This window comes from Lepidothrix coronata, unplaced genomic scaffold (genome assembly GCF_001604755.1).
Source record: "Lepidothrix coronata isolate B3197 unplaced genomic scaffold, Lepidothrix_coronata-1.0 Scaffold187, whole genome shotgun sequence".
NCBI lineage: Eukaryota > Metazoa > Chordata > Aves > Passeriformes > Pipridae > Lepidothrix > Lepidothrix coronata.
Genome location: NW_016690367.1, coordinates 1,070,097 through 1,089,220, shown reverse-complemented (window position 1 = coordinate 1,089,220; position 19,124 = coordinate 1,070,097). Strand labels below are relative to the sequence as shown.

General features: G+C 52.3%; 1 protein-coding gene across 2 annotated transcripts in view; it reads left to right on the top strand.

Moving 5' to 3' along the window:
* Positions 1-475: 475 nt before the first annotated feature.
* The window catches only part of YTHDF2 (YTH N6-methyladenosine RNA binding protein 2), a 25,303-nt gene continuing 6,654 nt past the window's right edge, over positions 476-19,124 (top strand). Inside the window, exons 1-5 of one of the 2 annotated variants that reach the window (XM_017831050.1) lie at positions 476-550; positions 1,056-1,080; positions 1,337-1,416; positions 5,084-6,664; positions 8,053-8,149. In XM_017831050.1, coding sequence (XP_017686539.1) covers positions 524-550; positions 1,056-1,080; positions 1,337-1,416; positions 5,084-6,664; positions 8,053-8,148 — 1,809 coding nt within the window. In that variant the 5' untranslated portion in view covers positions 476-523 and the 3' untranslated portion in view covers position 8,149. Of the gene's footprint in view, positions 551-1,055; positions 1,081-1,336; positions 1,417-5,083; positions 6,665-8,052; positions 8,150-9,196; positions 9,283-19,124 lie in introns of those variants that run through there. The other variant, XM_017831051.1, reaches the window with a different exon arrangement.

Below are 19,124 nucleotides of genomic sequence, written 5' to 3'. Positions count from 1 at the left end.
GGAGGGCTGGGTCCTCCACGCCTTGTAGAGCTGGGGACAGCGGGGAGCTAAACTCAGGTTGTGCTGAATCCGCCGCCGTGCCCCGAATTCGCCACGTTTCGCCCCAAAGCCGGCGCGGGGCCGCCTGGCCCTTTAAGAGCAGTTCCCGCTCCCGGCCGAGCGGGGGCGCTGCCGCTCCCCCCCTCCCCGCGGTCCTCCTCCGTCCCGGCATGCCCCGCGCCCGCCCCCCCCCTCATTTCCCGCCATTGTGCCTGGGCGCGCGCGGCGCCGCGTGACCGGGCGGGGGGAGCGCGAGGCGGCGGGGCCCGGGGGCCATAGAGACTGGGGGTGGGGGGGCGGGGGATAGAGCGTCCCCCCCTCGCCCCGCTCCGCTCCGCCCCGCCGGCCGCCGCCGAGTCCGCCAAAGGGCCGCCCCGCAGCCCCCGCCGGGCCCGGACAAAGCGCTGCCGCCGCCGCCTCCTCCTCCTCCTCCTCCTCCTCTCCCGCCCCGCCCCGCCCCGCCCGCAGCCCCCGCCGCGGAGCCATGTCGGCCAGCAGCCTCCTGGAGCAGGTACGAGCCTCCCCCTCCCGCCCGCGCCGCCGGGCCGAGCTCCGCCGCGCCGGGCCCAGCGCAGGGGGAGCGCCCCGGGGCGGCGACGGCCTCGCCGCGCTCCATTGTGCTGCGGCGGGGCCGGGCCGCGCCTGGGCTGGGCCTGGGGCTGTTGTTTGAGCCGGGCCTGTCCCGGACCGGGCCTGTTTCCCCTCCAGGACCGGCTCCGTCCCCGCCGGGCCTGGGCGTCCCTCGCTGGGCCAGGCGTTTCCTCCCCCCGGGCTGGCTCCGTTTTTCAGCCCCCGGGTGTGTTTTCCCCCCTTCCCACTGGCCGAGTCTGTTTTCCCCACCCCCGGGTCTTTTTTCCACGCTTCCAGAGCAGGGTCCGACCCCTTTCCCCAGACCGCGTTTGTTTCCCTCCCCCCCGGGCTCGTCCTTGCCCCTCCCGGAGCCGCTTCTCCCCCTGACTCACCGCTCTCCTTCTCTCCCTCCCTCTTTCTCTCCCCCCACGCCGCCGCTGCTCCAGAGACCCAAGGGCCAAGGCAACAAAGGTGAGAGCCCTGGGCAGGGCTGGGAACGCGGGGGAGGGAGGGAAGGAGGGTCTCCCCGAAATCTGTCGGGAGCCAGGAGGGGAACAAGCCCCGCGTGGCTGCCGGAAGTTTTGCGGGTGTTGTTTGTGCCGTGCGCGGTGTGTTAGAACCGGCAGGAGTTCGTTGTATTACAGGATTTGGCTTTAAATACTTTTAAGTCGGTAAACGTTGGGAGTTTGTTGCGTGTTGTTTTCTGAAGTTTCACGTCTCTCCTCAGTGCAAAACGGCTCTGTGCACCAGAAGGATGGGCTGAATGATGATGACTTTGAGCCCTACCTGAGCCCCCAGGCCCGCCCGGTGAGTACCAGGAGCCTGCTGGTTTCCTGCTGCTCCAGCAGAGGGGAATTTGGCCTCCTTGTGTGTGTTCCCCGTCTCCACTGGCTGCATTTTGATCTTTGCCAGCACCTTATATCCCACCCTACACCTGCATTTCCTGCAGGCAGGAAGCACTGACTCTGCCTTTAGGTTGTGGTGGTGGGTGAGGTAGGAAGGGGTTTAGCAACTTTTTGAGGCTGTGAGAACTTCCTCCACGTGGTGTTCAGCTCCTTTTTTTTCAATCTCCAAGCCACCATTTCTGCTCTTTCAGTTTTACTGTTGTGCCTGCGTTGGTTTTTGGCTCTTTGCACCACACAGATGTGCCGAGCTGGGTTGGGAAGTCGCCTCACAGGAGGCTGCTGTGCTCAGCAGGGCTTTTGGAGGATCAGATCAACCTTCTTATCTCTGCACCGAGTCAACTGACAGTGCCTGTCATGGGAATTTCTGTTTTTCACCAAAAAAAACCCCCAAAAACAAAACCCAGAGCCCACGTGTGATAAAGAGTGTTGAGACTTTCTGAGAACCCCGATTACAAGTCGAGCTGGAGGGTCTGTAACCAGCCCCTGGAATTCAGGCTCCCACCTACTTTTCCTCCTCACTTTCCCTTAGACTGGCTCCCCTGCTAACTGGTTTTTGTTTGTTTTCCTTAACGAGCTGCAGGGGAGTGACACAGAACAGATGGACTTCAGCTGATTAGATGTACAAGTGAGCACCATAGATAAACATCTGTAATAGCACCAGAGCTCTCAGTTCATTCTCTTGGCTTCTCTTTCCAGTTGTGATCAGTAAAAATAAGCTCTTCTGGTTTCCCCTTTCTGTATTTTTGCTCATTTTTACCAGTCAGTACATCATTTTTTTTCATGTGAAAGTGATGCCTGTTTATTAGGACACAGGTTTCTGTCTCAGTGAAATTTTCAACCAGTATTTTCATTTTTTTGTGCTAAAGGTCTGAGGGTAAATGTTCTTTATGTCCTGTCAGCTGTTCATAATCTCCAGAGTTCACCTGTCCATCAAGATAACTCACTGCATTCTGCTCCCTAAAAAGTTAACGAGCCTAAATTCAGCCTTCATAGAGTGAGAGAGTGTGATTGCTTTCTCAAATCTTGAATAAAACCAGCTACCTTTCCAGTAGCTGTCATTTAATGGTGGGTTTTTTTCTATCCCAGTTATCAACATCCCTAATTTCCAGCTTCCTTCTGAATGTGGATGGTATTTTCTGTGTTTAAGTGTCCTAAAGGGAATGAGGGTTACTACAAGCAACATGATATTTTACTCTATTTTTCGTGTTTGATGAAGAACTTCTGGATCTTTAATTTCTTTTAGTGTGTCTCGCACTGGGAAAAACACATTTTAAAAATCAGGAAGTGTTTGGAGGTGCCCCAGGAGGCAGAAATCGAGCAGGAAGGAGGTGAAACCACCGAGTTACCTTGGAGTGGGACCTTTGGGTGACTCTGTCTCAGTTCCTCACTGTGCTGTGGTGCTTCTCAGCTCCGTAAAATAGAATCCAAACCCTGAGAGCTGAGTCTGGAGGGAGGCACAATTCTGCTCAAAAATACAAAGGTATCAAAGTCGCTGGAGGTGGCAAAGGGAGAAGTCAGAGATAAGGCTCTGGATAAGGAGTTAAAGGAATTTTGGGGATGCTTCCCAAGCTCTCCACACTCACAGGAGGTAACCAAGTTGTGCAGTTTCACTGTTCCTCATTCCCCAGCTGCTCTTGGAGGTGTGACTGTTACTGTCAGCCCCTCGATGAGGTTACTGTGTATTTTAAAAGATATGCAGTAAATGACTCTTCAGCCCTTTAAAAACCAGAAACTCACATAAACACTAGGTCAGGTTCATTTAGTTCTGGTCTTAGGTGAAGGGGAACAGCAAGTTTGAGGAAATAACTGTGTGAAAAGTCTTAGTCATGGAGAGAATGAGAAGCTGGTGGAGTTTTATTGGTATGGTTGAGGTGACAAGGGGACAGGTTTTAATGTGACAGTGATGTGCTTCCTGTGCTCTTGTGGAGAGGAAACAGCTCTGCCTTGGGTTTAGGGGTGGCCCAGCATGTTCCTGTTCCATTAAAGGAAGTTTTAGGAGGGCAAATGTTACTCTTATAACTGAGGGGATTAACTTGGGAAGAGACTTTGCTGGTTCAAAATAATAATGTGGGGGTTTCAGTTCTTTCATTTGCCTCACAAATTATTGTCAGTGTTGGTGCTTTTGGGCAGGTTAGGCCTTGGGTTTAGCAGGACTCAGTTCCTCAATTAGTAAAACCCAGGGTGGGCGTGAGTTTTGTTATTAACTTGGAGGCTTTTGTGGGAAAACAAAGGCTGGAGGGAGCATCTCTGTGAGTTTTCGTGCCTTCACACCGTGAAGTGCCACAGAAATCCTGTCTCTGAGCACGTGAACATGAAATAATTCCTGTTAATGTCTGTGAACTTGGGGCTGGGTTGGCCTCAAACCTGTTGCTTTCCTGCAACCCCGTGGATGGTGGAGTGGCAAACCAGCTGTTTCTGGAGGGTGCCAGAGCCATCTTGAGAGGCTCCCTGGATTTCAGCACGGCACAAAGTCCTCCGGGAGCCGCGCTTGGCACGTGAGAACATGATTCAACCAGAAATGGAGCAGGGCCCTGCTGCAAAGCCAGGCTTTTAACTGGGAGCTGAACCTGCCTTTGATCTGCCTTGCACTGGGCTGGCTTGTCAGGGGCTGGGGCAGCACGAGGCTGCTGCTCACAGGTTCAAATTACTGAGGATAATGTCCATTAGCGCGGCTGGAACCGCTCCCCGGAGGGGACCTGGCTCGGAATGGGAAGTGACAGATGGTTTTTCATGTAAGCAAATCTTGGGGATGTCTGAGACTTCCCTAATTGTCAAATTAGGCGTTTGTTTTTGTAACCTAAAGGCTACTTGGATGTTAAAAGGGAGACCAAGGCACAGAGCAGGGATTTTTTTTTTTTTTTGCCTCTCTGGGTTTGAAACCTGCTCGTGCTGCTGCCTGTAAAAGGTTCCTCCTGAGACCCTGTGGATTACTCCTCATTTTCAGGTGTTTTTTAGTATGGGCCCATGGCACTGGAGCAGTTGGTGTTCTGAGAAATAGGCTTTAAATCCCTGTGAGCTCTGCAACTTTAAATTGTGGGAATAAAGCTGTTTTCGTGGGTAGTAAGTTTAAGGAAGGCAATTAAGGACACATAATTTTGGCAGTGTGCTTCCACTGGATCTTTTTCCTCCTTATTCCACTTCTGCCTGCATCCTTCCCACAAGCTTTCCCTCTAACACTAGAATAAGGTTTAAATATGTTACACAGGCAAGAAAAGCCCTCGTTGAGAGTAGCTACAAACAGAAGATATTTGGATGCAAGGTAAGACAGTGGTTTTAAAGCCTGAGCAGGAGCTCTGGGGCAGCTCGGTGTCCAGGCCCACTCCATGCATCAGGAACTCCACATGGGAAGCTGTCTGAGCCTTTGTCTTTAACCTTTCTGGCAATAAAACAGATTTTCGAGCCCTTGTAACAAAGGAGGTGTTCAAGGCTGGGCCTGTTTATCTGCCCAGCCCTAAGGTAGGGAGGGGTGGGGCACGGGAAGTCTTAAGCTGGCTTTATTCCTGGTCCCTTGAAATGGGTTCAGCTCCTCCTGGCTCCCCGGCACTCATGTTTTTGTGGTTTCCTTTCAGAACAATGCATACACTGCAATGTCTGATTCCTACTTACCGAGCTACTTCAGCCCCTCCATCGGATTCTCCTACTCCCTAGGGGAGGCTGCCTGGTCCACGGGGGGAGACCCCCCCATGCCCTACCTGACCTCGTACGGACAGCTGAGCAACGGGGAGCCCCACTTCCTCCCCGACGCCATGTTCGGGCAGCCGGGGGCCCTGGGCAGCACCCCCTTCCTCGGGCAGCACGGCTTTAACTTCTTCCCCAGCGGGATCGACTTCTCAGCCTGGGGCAACAACAGTTCTCAGGGACAGTCCACTCAGAGCTCGGGCTACAGCAGCAACTACGCCTACGCCCCCAGCTCGCTGGGGGGGGCCATGATCGACGGGCAGTCGGCCTTCGCCAGCGAGACGCTGAACAAGGCCCCCGGCATGAACACCCTGGACCAGGGCATGGCGGCCCTCAAGCTGGGCAGCACAGACGTGGCCAGCAGCGTCCCCAAAGTGGTGGGCTCGGCCGTGGGCAGCGGCTCCATCACCAGTAACATCGTGGCCTCCAGCAGCCTCCCCCCGGCCACCATCGCGCCGCCCAAGCCGGCCTCGTGGGCCGACATCGCCAGCAAACCCGCCAAGCAGCAGCCCAAGCTCAAGGCCAAGAACGGCATCGCCGGGTCGAGTCTTCCGCCGCCCCCCATAAAACACAACATGGATATCGGGACCTGGGACAACAAAGGCCCCGTGGCCAAAGCCCCGGCGCAGGCCCTGGTGCAGAACCTCGCCCAGCAGCCGGCGCAGGCGTCCCCGCAGCCCGTGGGCCAGCAGATGGCCGGCAGCCCGCCGGCGGCCCAGGCTGCGGGTGGGCAGCAGCCGCCGGCCCCGCTGCCCGTGCCCCCGGCGCAGCCGGCCCCGCTGCCCGTGCCCCCGGCACAGCCCACCCGCTGGGTCGCCCCCCGCAACCGCGGCAGCGGCTTCGGCCAGAACGGCGTGGACGGTAACGGGGTGGGGGCGGCCCAGACCAGCTCCGGCTCCCCTTCGGAGCCGCACCCGGTCTTGGAGAAGCTGAGGTCCATCAACAACTACAACCCCAAGGATTTCGACTGGAACCCGAAGCACGGGCGGGTGTTCATCATTAAGAGCTACTCCGAGGACGATATCCACCGCTCCATCAAGTACAACATCTGGTGCAGCACGGAGCACGGCAACAAGAGACTGGACGCGGCCTATCGCTCCATGAACGGGAAGGGCCCCGTGTACTTACTGTTCAGCGTCAACGGTAGCGGCCACTTCTGCGGCGTGGCAGAGATGAAATCTGCTGTGGACTATAACACCTGTGCAGGGGTGTGGTCCCAGGACAAGTGGAAGGGACGCTTTGATGTCAGGTGGATTTTTGTGAAGGACGTTCCCAACAGCCAGCTGAGGCACATCCGCCTAGAGAACAACGAGAATAAACCAGTGACCAACTCCAGGGACACTCAGGAGGTGCCTCTGGAAAAGGCTAAGCAGGTGTTGAAAATCATTGCCACCTACAAGCACACCACCTCCATCTTTGATGACTTCTCACACTACGAGAAACGCCAAGAGGAGGAGGAAAATGTTAAAAAGGTAATGTGTTCGTGGGGCTTGGATGAGTCCTGAGGGGCAGGAGGGGCTGCCATGGGCTGGACTGAATCCAGGGTGTGAACCAGGCTTGTGAACAGGCTTGGTGGGCATCAGCTGCCTTCTGGCTACCTGCCTGCCCACACTTGGAACCCACACCCACATGGCAGTCCCTGTTTGGGGGGGAAATGTCCGGAGGAGGCCATCAAGTTGATTAGAGGGATGGAGCCTCTCCTGTGGGGAAAGGCTGAGAGAGCTGGGATTGTTCAGCCTGGAGAAGAGAAGCTTTGGAGTGACCTAAATGCAGCCTTCCAGTGCTTGAAGGGAGCCCACAAGAAAGATGGTGAGGGACTATTTATAAGTGACAGGACAAGAGGGAATGGCTTCAAACTGAAAGAGTAGGTTTAGATTGGATATTAGGGATACATTCTTCCCTGTGAGGGTGGGGAGGCCCTGGCACAGGTTGCCCAGAGAAGCTGTGGCTGTCCCTGGAAGTGTCCAAAGCCGGATTGGACAGGGCTTGGAGCAACCTGGACTAGTGGAAGGTGTCCCTGCCCATGGCAGGGAGTTGGAACTGGATGTTCTTTAACATCCCTTCCAACCCAAACCAGTCTGTGAATCAGGTGCCAGCTCCTGGCAGAGCAGGATGAGGAGCCTTGCCCAGGCCCTGCCTGGGCTGCCCTGAGCCTCAGCCTCCCCTGAGTGCTGTGCTTTAACCAAAATGTATTTCTGTGCCATTGTCAGCTCCTGGGGCAGAGCAGTTTGTACTTGGAGATCAGTGGGAGGTTTGGGGAGTTGCAGCAATCAGAGATGGCTCTAATCCACCACATGCCCACAGTGGGGTCAGTGTGACAGATGTTTCCCACCACTTGTAGAACCTCCAGGAACAGCAGTTCCTGTCCCTCCCCAGGCAGTCTATTCCTATGCTTAATTATCCTTCCTGTAAGGAGGCTTTGTCTAATGCCCAGCCTAAATCTCCTTCACTGTAACTGAAATCTGTGACTGCTTGTCCTGTCTCCAGTGGACATGGATGGGGTTGTTCTGTTCCTTGTGGCTGTGTGTGGGGCCAGGGTGGGCTGTCACCTGCTGTCACCATCAGTGTGGCACCTGTGCTGAGCTCACCACCTGCCTGCAGCTCCTCTGGGTGCTGCTGGGGTTGGCTCAAAGCCTCCTCTCATCATGTACTCCTTAACAACTTGTTAATTGGAAATCCTGCCCCAAATTCAGTGGCCAGTGGGCTTTGAATTGTGCTTGGGTTCAGCTGTGGTAAAGTCACCTGGGGCTGCCCCTCCCCACAATGCAGATCTGGCTTGTGTTTGATCAAAATGATAATTACAAATTAGCATTAGCACAGCTGGCTGGGAGTTTGCCAAGTTTCCTGATGATCTCTTTAGTTTCAGCAACAGGGAATTTTTCATCCAGCAGTTGAAGAACAGAGTCAGGAGCTGCAGCTGCTCACAGTGACAGTTGATGCAGTTTTGGATTTTTGAGGTATATTTTACATGGAGCATTTTATAAATAATATCACTTAAGCACAAAGGTGGTTTGCTTCCTGCTGCTGGAGGGCAGGGTTAGGTGGGAAGTTGGGAAGGAATTCTTCCCTGTGAGGGTGGTGAGGCCCTGGCACAGGTTGTCCAGAGAAGCTGTGGCTGCCCCTGGATCCCTGGAAGTGTCCAAGGCCAGGTTGGACAGGGCTTGGAGCAGCCTGGGCTGGTGGAAGGTGTCCCTGCCCATGGCAGGGGATGGAATGAGATGGGCTTTAGAGTCCCTTCCAACCCCAGCCATTCCATGGTTCTGTGACATCCTCCAGATCTGACTTTAGGGAGCAACAGTTTGCAGTGTGAGAGAGTCAGACCTTGGTACTGTAAGAGAATGCAGGGGCAAGGGAAAATGCTGCTGGAGGACAGGTGAGAGGCAGATGGATGAGTTAATACCGAGTACCTGTAAGCAGAAGAAAGAAGGAAAGAGTGGGAAAGGCTGTGGGAAAAGCAGACAGACCGATGGTTTCTTCCTGGGGAAAGCTGCCGTGTTTGCTGCGTAAAGCCTGAAAATCGGGAAGGCGCTAGAAACGAGGCTTGGCAATTTCCTTAAAGCTGTAAACCATCTTCCCAGTTGCATTTTGAAGTCTCCTCCCCTGCTTGCTTCACCCTAGGCTGTGCTGTGGAGGGTCGGAAGCAGCGGCAATAGCCGAGCGCCAGCGCCGCCTTCCCCAACCACATCCGAGTGGATGCAGCAGCAGCTGATTAGGAAAGCGCTTACTCTTTGAAAAGGAACTTAGTCATAGGTCTCTGGAATTCACAGATGAGGAGGGAGCTGTGTAAAAACAGGGGTTAGTGTTTGCTTTTTGCCGTTTACTCCCTGGCTGTGTCACGCTCCGGGCCCCTGGGACATCCGGCACGGAGGAAGTGACTCGGTTGTTCTTGCAGGACAGTTTGACCTCCTCCATCGCTCTCTGACGCAGCCTGGAAAGTGGTTGAGGTTTCTGTGACTGCTCTTTTTCGTGGTTTCATTGAGAACCAGTTATTTTTGCTCAAGCAGGGTTTTGGTTTTGCCTGGAGTGATGCTCACCCCGGGATTGTAGGTGCCAAAGAAGCCCAAGCCATGCTCTGTCTGCCTTGAAGCGTCTCAGGTAATCACCTGAATTAAAAAAAATCCACGAGGAACCACAGTTGAAGCACTGAAAAGTTCAAATGCTGCTCTGGCAGCAGCTCCCTGCCTGCTTTTTGTGCTGCTTTTGTGCTGGGGAAATCCCATTGCTTCCAGCTCTTTGTCTCTGCCACAGTGTGAGATGTTAATGCTCTGCAGTCATGTTCCTTGAAGCTTAAATGTCTCAAGGTTTGGCTTGTTTTGAACTTCTCCCAGGCTGAAATTGTCTCATTTAGCTTTAACTTGCCCAAACCTTTGGCTGATTTGCAGTTTGATTCCTGATTGCTGCCCAAGATGAATGAGCTCTTGTGAAAGTCTGGGAGTTCTTGAGTATTCTTTTATACTCCTCATTTCTTCAGAATTCCCTAAAGCATGTCCAAGAAATTATATGAAAAATGCTCTACTTAGTATTTGTGTCACTCCCATTGTCCAGTGAAGGGGGGTAGGTAGTTCAGTGTTGAAAACACTGGAATAATCCTCTTGCTTGTCCTTTCCTGTTGCCTGTGCCCATACTGTCCTTGGAGGTTCGTGTCCATTCCTTTTCACTGTCTTGCTTTGCTCTACTGATCCAGATTTTTAAAAGGGTTGGATGGTCTCCTGACCCAAAATGATGAAGCCAACTCCCAGTGCAATCCTACCCGGAGCAGTTTAGGACTTCTTGAAACCCAGAACAGCTGCTTTTATGGCAGAGCATATCACTGATGTCTTCCCTGTAAGAACTGTTTTATCTTCTTTTTAAACAACCACAAAAATCCCTGACCTTTAGTCATGCACTTGGATTTCTAGGAATGCTGCCCGTAACCTGGGTCTAAAAGATCTCCAATAGTGATCTGCCTGGTGTTTCGTGGAAAAACAACCAATGGAAACTCTAAGGGAAGTTTGGTTTGGTTCTTTCTCCGTGCCCAGGCCTGGGATACTTGGCTCCTTGCAGGTTCCAGGGATTTTAGGAAGGATATCCCATGAAAAGCAGTTGGATGGTCAGGTTTGTAGCTGAGAAGGGACTCTTTGCTTTGGGACTTTTGGGTGTTGAGTCAGGCTGAGCTGGGCAGGATGGGGTGGGCTTTTGGTGAGGTTTTCCATGCTGAGGTTCACCGGCCTGAAGCAGAAAGGTGGGATTGGCCAGATTGGAGCCATTATTTCTGGAATTATGCTGCTTTGTGGCTCAGCTGACACTGCTGGTTAAAGGAGTATTAATAGTGTCAAGTGTCACTGCCCCCTTGGAACATGTGATTTAAGGCATAACTGAGGGGTGTTGTATGAGCCCGTGAAACAGCCTGTTTCACAGTCCCTGGAATACAGGAATGCTTTCTGATGGATTTTACAAAGCTCTTTTCTTCTTCCTGATTTATTACCTCAGAGGGGAGGAGAGAGAATATTCCCTATAGGGTGGACCAGCACTTTCTCCTGCTCTCAGTCATCCTGGGAATGCTGCGTTGCCTTGGCTTTCCCATATCCTGCAGGGCAGCATTTCTGGCTACAGGGTTCAATTCCTGGATATTCCATATCCAGGCAAAGCCAACTGTTTCCCGTGGCAGCGAGGGAACGCTGCTTACACTCCCACAGTTCCTTTCATCCCGTGATCCCAAGGCTGTTTGCTCTTTTCTGCTCCAAATCCTGGCCATAGTGAAGTTAATTGATTGATGCACCAGGACAGGATTCCCTCGCTGTGCTGCTCAGCAGTGCACATGGTTTCTCTCAGTTTATTTCCAGGCTGTTTAAATCCTGTAGGTCTGTGTCCATGCTCCTATATTTGCTCAGGAACAGAGGAAACAAACCATCCTATGGTTTCCTAGAGGAAACAAACCTTCCTATGTTGGACATAAGGAATGCTTTGTGCTTATGATACTTTTAAGCCAGCACTCCAAAGCCCCTGACAACACTCGTGGGTTTTTAGTGGTTGTAGCTTTGTCTAAAGGCAGGAGAGAACTGGAGGGGAAGGCTTAGATCTGGCTGGTGCTCTAATCCATGTTTTCTGCTGTCAGACAGGGAACTGTGTTTCCTCATCCCTAAAACCAAGAGCAGCTGGGAGCCATTTCACTGCAACTGAAGTGGAAGCCGAGTAGTGGAAGAGCAAACCTGTTGCACTTGCCTCATAGCCCTGTCTCTCTCTCTCTGTTAGTATCTTGTTAGAAATCTTTAATGTAACATTTATCAATATTATGAAATAATATAACGTTTAAAGTCTTCTTGGTGAAGTTGGTTTAAGGGGCTGTCGAGATGGACTGTTTAAAGTTGTTTTTCCCTTTTTTTACCCCTGTCCATGGGGTATAAGGTCCCTTCCAACCCAAGCTGTTCTAGGATTTAAGGAGTGGGGTTGGGATTGGGCCAGACAGAGTGCAGGCCACATGCAATGAGGAGGTTTTGCAGCTCTCACAGGTATGGCTTTGAGCAGGGCGAGTTTATTCCACACCCTGTTCTTGTGAATGTTCCCAAACTGCTTTTTGCCCACTTGGTGTGGTTAAAGCTTCGTGGCCCCTCCCCTCCAGGTTACCTTGGCTGGGTGATTTCAGCTCCCAGGGGAGATTTAGATTAGATATCCGGAAGAAATTCCTCCCTGTGAAGGGGGGGTGAGGCCCTGGAATGGATTTTCCAGAGAAGCTGTGGCTGCCCCATCCCTGGAAGTGTCCAAGGCCAGGTTGGATGGGACTTGGAACAACCTGGGCTAGTGGAAGGTGTCCCTGCCCACGACAGGGGGTGGAATGAGATGAGCTCTAAGGTCCCTTCCATCCCCAAACATTCTGTGATTCTGTGATAAATTGCACATGTGTGGCTGGCAAATTCCCTAGAAATACCATGGAGGGCTTGGAATGCAGAAGGGAGTGTGTGAGGTGTCAGTAGCTCTGGCTGCTTTTTTTTTTTTTTTCCCCCCCCCCCCCAATTTCTGGGTAACTCGCTGACATTGAAGTTAAGAGCTACTGACACAGGTATTGTGTTTCAGGTTATTTTATTAACAGCTCCTCGTCCAGACAAAGTACTTATCTTCCAAGGAAACCTCTTAGGCAGCTGTTGTGTTCAGTGAAAGCCCCAGGGCACGGCCTGGTTCAGTTCCCTGGATTTTCTCCCTGGTGCAGGAGTGCAGTGGGTCACAAGATGTGGCTGAAAGCCGATTAGGATCCCAAGGTGGGCAGTCCATCAAGAGCAGCTCCATGCACAATATTCCTCCCTTGTTCTTACTGGAAATGTAGTTCTGCAGCAGCTTTTTTTGCCTGAAAGAAGCTGCTTTTTTTTTTCTTTCCTGTCTCAAGTTCACGAAGCTTTTTGTGCTGTGCTGTGTGAGCACTCTCACCACGATTAGTCCTCTCATTTTCCTGCTTGCTCTTGTTTGTACCTGGTAGTAATTGTCCTATTTTATGGCTTTGTTGAGTTAATAACTAATTCCTCGGTGGTGCAAACCGCTGGAGGTTTGGCAGCAGGAGCAGTGCCACCCTTATTTACCACAGCAGTTACCCGGGGAAGTCCCTGTTAACAAGGGCTGTCATTATCCACACTCATGGCTGGGATAGAGACTTGTTTGTAGCTCCTGCCAGTGACTGGTGCCCAGTGTGAGGCTTTTTAATTGACATATAAGTCATGTAACAGTGCATTTGAACAGTTAATAATGAACCATTTGGGTTTTGTGAGCCTCCTTCAGCGAGGACTTGGAAATTTCTGGTTCTGTGTCATTAGAACTCTTGTTTCCTTAAAAGCACAATGCTTGAGCTGCTCTTGTGTGTGGTTAACTGCAGAGCTATTGTAATGTAATCCCAGTTTAGAAGACTTAGATAAAATCTACCTAAAACTGATGTCTTTTGTTTCTAATCTTTGGGGGGGAAGGGAAAACCCAGCTCTCAGAGTTTCCTTCCCCGTGTGTATCTGTGCACAGGGGGAAGGCTCTGCTCTCTCAGCTTTTTTTTTTTTTTTTTTTTTGTGGTGGCATCTCCTTGTAAAATGACTTCAGAGAATTTCCCATCGTCGTCTTCGCAAAACTTAACAAGTCCTGAAGTCCTGATTTGGGGGGTTCAGCCCAATTCCAGTGCCGTGTTCTTGATGGATTTAAAGGAAGAGGAAGAAAAGAAGTTGAAATACAAAACCATGTTCCAGTGAATGTGGCTTTGTGTTCCCTTTGGAGTAGCTGTAAAATGAGGGGACACACTATAGGGAGCGTTGGCTCTTTTGCTTGAGCTTGTGAATTCAGCTCTTCATGGTTGACAGAAGCAGGCAAATAGATCTCCTCTTGTCCTCTCATAATGCAGAATATTGTGGTGTGTTTTTCTTGTGACATGAAGTATTTCTTCTGCTTTATTTGGGGTGGAGGTGGTGTTTTAGCCTCAGTGGGTCAGACCTAAGTCTGTGCAGTCTGATGCTGCATCTCACGTGGCTGTAAGGACAGTACAAGGACATATTTATCCATCTCTGAAGTTTTCCTTGCCTTTAACTACTTGTGGCTCAGGAATTTCTGTGGCCCAGAGGTTATATCTTTATTAGTTCACGATTTCTTGTCCAGTATGCTCTTTGAGCATCCTCAGGATCTCGAGTTCTTTGGCTTAATTATGTGTGAGGAAATGTGTCCTTTTATTTTATTTTGAGTCTGCCTCTTGTGATCCCCCCTGGTTCTTGTGCTGGTAGAGGTGGTGAGCAGTTATTTCAGTGTCCTCCCTGTCTGTTCTGCTTTTCCAGGCTGGAGAGCACAGTGGCTCTGCAGATGGAAACCCTTCTGTCCCTTGCTCATCCCTGTTTTCTCTGACCCTTCTCCAGTTCTTTTCCAGAGCTCGGGGTGGATCCTGTTTGGGTTTGTGTAACAGCAGAGTGGTGGGTTCTGTTCAGGGTGATGGTTGCTTTTCTTGAGGGTTTCCATTTTCCTGGAGTTACAGGTCATGTTTCCAATGGTTAATGGCCAGTTTGGAGCCTGCCACCCTGGAGTTAGGACAGGGATTTTCCCACATGCACCTTTAAATTTATCTCAACCAGGTAGACCAAATTCACTGGAAGGCTCAAGTGCTTTTTCTCACAAAGTCCTCCACAGTTGGTTGCTATTTTTATTACCCTGAATAGCTCAATATCATCAGTAAACTTGGTCACTTTATTATTCACTCCTCCTTCTAGACATTTTATGAATATGTGGAGCCACAAATTCCACTGAAGCTCCATGGGTTTTCAGTCCTTGGCATTACATGTACATGGTGTGACAGGGGACGCTGCCAAGGCTTTATTAACTCTACAGCAGTGAGGATTTTGGAACATTAAAGTGAAGTTCCTTCCTTTTCTAAAGAGTCTCGTGGCACCAGTGCTAATACTTATTGCCTGGGTGATGATTTAAGGCAACCAAAGTAACGAAACACATTTCACTTGGAGTGATGGGGAAGAATAAAGACTCCCTGGTTGAAGACCAGGAGAATTTTCTTCCTTCCTAATGACTTGAAAGGACTCGTGTTATTTTGCTTGTGCTCCAAAGCCAGCAAGTCCAGTTCCAGTCCGTGGTGTGATCCCAGTTGTCCTTACATGGAATACCACTGGGAATCCTCCCAGCCTGCTCTGCCTCCCTCTTTGCTCTAAATATTCATGGATGTTCTCAGCTTTTCACCATCCTGCACAAGTTTTGCCCTGTGGGACGAGGCTCCCTATGGGAGAGTCATTATAAATGTTTATGGGAATTGGGCTGCTTTATTCAGGCAATTAAATGTGGTGTTTAAGCAAGAAGAGGTTTGTTCTTTGCAATTGATTGCATCAGGTTTAAAAAGGTGCCTGGAAAGATGCTGGGAAGCAGCAGCATGCCTGTGGATATCTGACTGGAAAACCCACTGGAGAGGAAAGCCCTGGCTCTCTTCGTGCCCTTCTTGCCCCGAGCTGGTTGCTCTGACATGGAAATAAGTGTCCAAGGCCACGTGTCTCCTGCTTTTTCAGTGATGTGAGTCTGCCCAGCTTGGGGTTCTGTGGATATTTTGGGTTTGATTTTGATCTGTAGAACAAAAGGCCTTTCCTGCTCTGACACAGAACCACTTTTATTCTGCCTTCCTTGGTGCTGAGCTCCATGAGGCGAACAGGAGGTAGGATGAAGTTGTCAGGCCATAACCAGATCCCTGCCTGATTTTTATCCCCTTTCCTGGGGGAGGCAGGCTGGGATGCAGCTTTTCTCTGTAACCCTGATGGCTTTCTGATGCTGACAAGAGGAGAACGTCATGTTTGGTTTGTAAATGTTGGGGCTCGAGGCTGCTTGAGGAGCTTAATAAGCAAAGCGATGCATCATCCATCACTTGTGCTGTGTCCATGCCTTGAGCAGATCCTGCTGGGAAGGCAATGGGCTGCTGCAACTCCTGATCAGGGAGAATTGTGTGTGTGTGTGTGTCTTAAGGCCAGGATTTGGTTACAGGGCAGTGGGCATGGCCCCAAGGCCGCCAGAGCTCCAGGAGGGTTTGGCCAACGCTCTCGGGGACAGGGTGGGATTGTTGGGGTGTCTGTGCAGGGCCAGGAGTTGGATGGATGATCCTTGTGGGTCCAACTCAGGATATTCTGTGCTTGGAAGTCTCAGCCCTTTGTGGAATGACACTGGTAGCACAGACCATGCTCTGCTGGGGGGATCTCCTGCTGTGGGTGAGCCAAGCTTTGCAGGACCTTCTCGGGTTGAACTGGCACTGCTGCCTGGCCTTCCCTGCCCGAGGGCTGCGGGCTGTGCTCCAGCTCAGGCAGGTCCCAGCGAACCAGGCTTTGTGGGAGCCCTGCCCTGGCTGCTTCTCCAGGCCCTCCTTGGGATTCCACTCTGCTATTTCCCCACCTGTGGTGTGGCAATAAAATCCTTACCTTTGCCGGGAGCGCTGAGGCTCAGTGTTGGTTGTTAATCAAGGGAAGAGGCTCTCAGCAAGTGGGCAGTGTTGTCACCCGTTGTCACTGTGGTTTGGTACAAACTCTTGAGCCTTTTGTTGTTGTTTCCCCCAGTGTGAACAGATAAGGTGATAAGAGATAAGGTGATCTCTTATCGGCTGGTTCAGGACCTGGTTTGTGACATTGCTGCACCCCTGGGGGCAGCAGTGACAGGACAAGTTGCCATTCCTGTGCTGCTCCTGCCCCTCCTGTTCCTGAGGGAATCAGTCTGAGCCGGTGTCTTTTCCTTGCTCCTCCCCTGGGGATCAATAAGAGGCAGCCCAGGTCTAATGGAAGTGCAGGCAAAGAGAATAAAAGACTTCCTGATGGAATCTCTTTGCTCTCCAGGGATTGTATCCCAGAGTAATGCCCAGTGTGTGTATGCAGATGCTGCTCTGCCTTCTCTGGGCTGTCTCATAGCTGGGTGGGCTGTGGGTTACAGCATCCCACAGCCTGTGGATTTGGAAGAGGATGGGCCAGGAAGGATGAAGGGCTGCTGGAGTTGTTCAGCCTGGAGGAAAAAAAAGCTCCAGGGAGACTTTAGGGCCCCTTCCAGTGCCTAAAGGGGCTCCAAAAGAGCTGGAGAGGGACTTTGGAAAAGGGCCTGGAGTGACTTCCCACTGCCAGAGGGCAGGATTAGGTGGGATATTAGGGAAAAATCCTTCCCTGTGAGGGTGGGGAGGCCCTGGCACAGGTTGCCCATAGAACCTGTGGCTGCCCCATCCCTGGAGGTGTCCAAGGCTGAGCTGGATGGGGCTTGGAGCAACCTGGGATAGTGGAAGGTGTCCCTGCCCCTGGAGGGAGTAGAAAAAGATGTCAGGCTGCATTTTCCATGTCAGGCTCCTCAGGACACTTTGCAGCCCCGATGGAGTGGAGCAGGAGTTCTGTGCTGGCATTTCAAGGCTGAGTAGGAGGAGGTTTGAAACAACACTGGGTTGAGGAAAATTGGGGCTGAAGTGAAGATGTTCACTTTGGTCCCCTCTCTAGGTTGGGCACATGAGGACATCTGCTCTAGACCCTTTGGAAGGTGGTGCCTTCTGTTCTGGCACACTGGGATTTTGAGAGGGGGGTCACTTTTTCCCTGGGACTGTCTCCTTGTTATCCCCACACTGACTTCGGGGTTGCTTCACCTTCCCAGCAGGGAGAGGCAACTATTCGATGTCCAGCTGCTCAGGTAACAGGGTGACATGTGCAGCAGGACCTCGGGCTGCTGTCCCAGCCCAGGACACTGTCCCTGGAGGTGGGAGGGGGGGTGATTGAGCCTGGCAGCCGGCTTATCCCGTGTCCGTGTTCGGGAAGCGGCGGCATTAGCTGGGGCAGTTGCTTCCCGAAGGAATGAGTCACGTTGCCATCTGTCCATGTGTAACATAACGTGCTGGCTGCCGAGCCAGGAACAGGGCTTGGCACTTTCCTTTGGATCTGTGGCTCTCCCTGCAGCGCTCCGTGTTCGGGCCTGGCTTTGCTCCCCGCCCTGGCGGTTGGGATTTGGCAGTTTTGGCCACTGCAACAGCCTTGGGCAGAGTTACAGGAGAAGGGGGGAATTAAATCCACTTATGTGGGGTAGCTGCTCTTGAGCAGAACACGTGCCTTGGTCTGATCCCTGTCCCCAGAAGACAGTCTGAGCACGGGATCACACCGGGCTCCATTTGTATCCAACTCGTGCAGAGGAGTTGGAGGTGAAGCCTCCTTGGGTGTGTGGCTGAGGGGCTGCCAAAGCCTGGGGTATTGTTCTGAGCTGGAGTCCAGTTTTCCCTTTTTTGGGAAGGTTTCTGAGGATAGATGGCTACATATGCTGTTATCCCAGGATTGAAGCTGGCTGGGGATGGGCTCGCCCTGGGTTTAGCAGTGGACGTGGTTTCCTTGAGCAGCCCCTGTGTTTGTGGCAGAGGTGGTGTGAGCTGCCAAGGGGAGTGGGAAGCTGCCTCCCATCACCAGGTTAGTGTGGGACAGGGGGAAGCAGGCAGGGAGCTCTGCTGCTGCCCTGATTTCATGGACAGAACAGCCAACACACAGGGAAACGTTCTGGGCTGAACCATCACACCAGTTTTGGAGCCCTGACAGCGTCTCCTCTCTGAGTGGGGAGGGAGAACCTGCTGTACCTGTGGGCACCTGCTGTAGGTGTTGCTTTGCTGTGGAGGTGGGATGGACTTGGCACCTCTGGGAGCAGCTGGGGTGGGGATGGATTTGCTCCATGGGAGCCAGAGCCAAAGCACCACAGTGCCCGCTGTGCCCAGACTGCAGGGACCTGGCTGTGCTCAGGGAAAGAGGCAGAGCCAGGGAGGAGCATCAGCCCAGAGCCCTCTGGCTGTTGACAGGTTTTGGTTTTGTCTTATGATCTGGAAATGACAGTGAGTGTGGGCTGGGCAGCACCTCGTAACCCTTTGGGACAGCCTGGGCCTGCTTCTGTGAGAGCTTCTCTGTTAGACCCACAGAGAACCCAGCAGGGGCTGGCACAGGGGGCTTGGACAGCCAGCCATGAGTGCCTGGCTGTGTTTGGTACTGTCCTGCCCCTTTGGCCTGCTGCAAATGTTTGGACAGAACATTCCTGCAGTGCTGGAGCAGAGACATGGCTGGGTACCAGTGGGGTGGGAGCAGCAGTTGGTGGGAGATCCCCGTGAACTTTAGTTTACAGGTGAGATGCCATCAGGAGGTTGTTTCAGTCCCTGCAGACCAAGGCAGGTGTCTGTGCCCCCTGGGTTTGAGCTCCACTCTGCCTTCCTGCCCACATGGGAGTTCAGCTGGGATTTTTTTTTTTTAAATAGAATCATGGAATGGTTTGGGTTGGAAGGAACCTTAAAGCCTGTCTTGTTCCAATGGAGGGACAATTTCCACAGGCTAGGTTGCTCCAAGCCCTGCCCAACCTGGCCTGGGACACTTCCAAGGGATCCAGGGGCAGCCACAGCTCCTCTGGGCAACCTGTGCCAGGGCCTCCCCACCCTCACAGGGAACAATTCCTCCCCAGTATCCCATCTAACCCTGCCCTCTG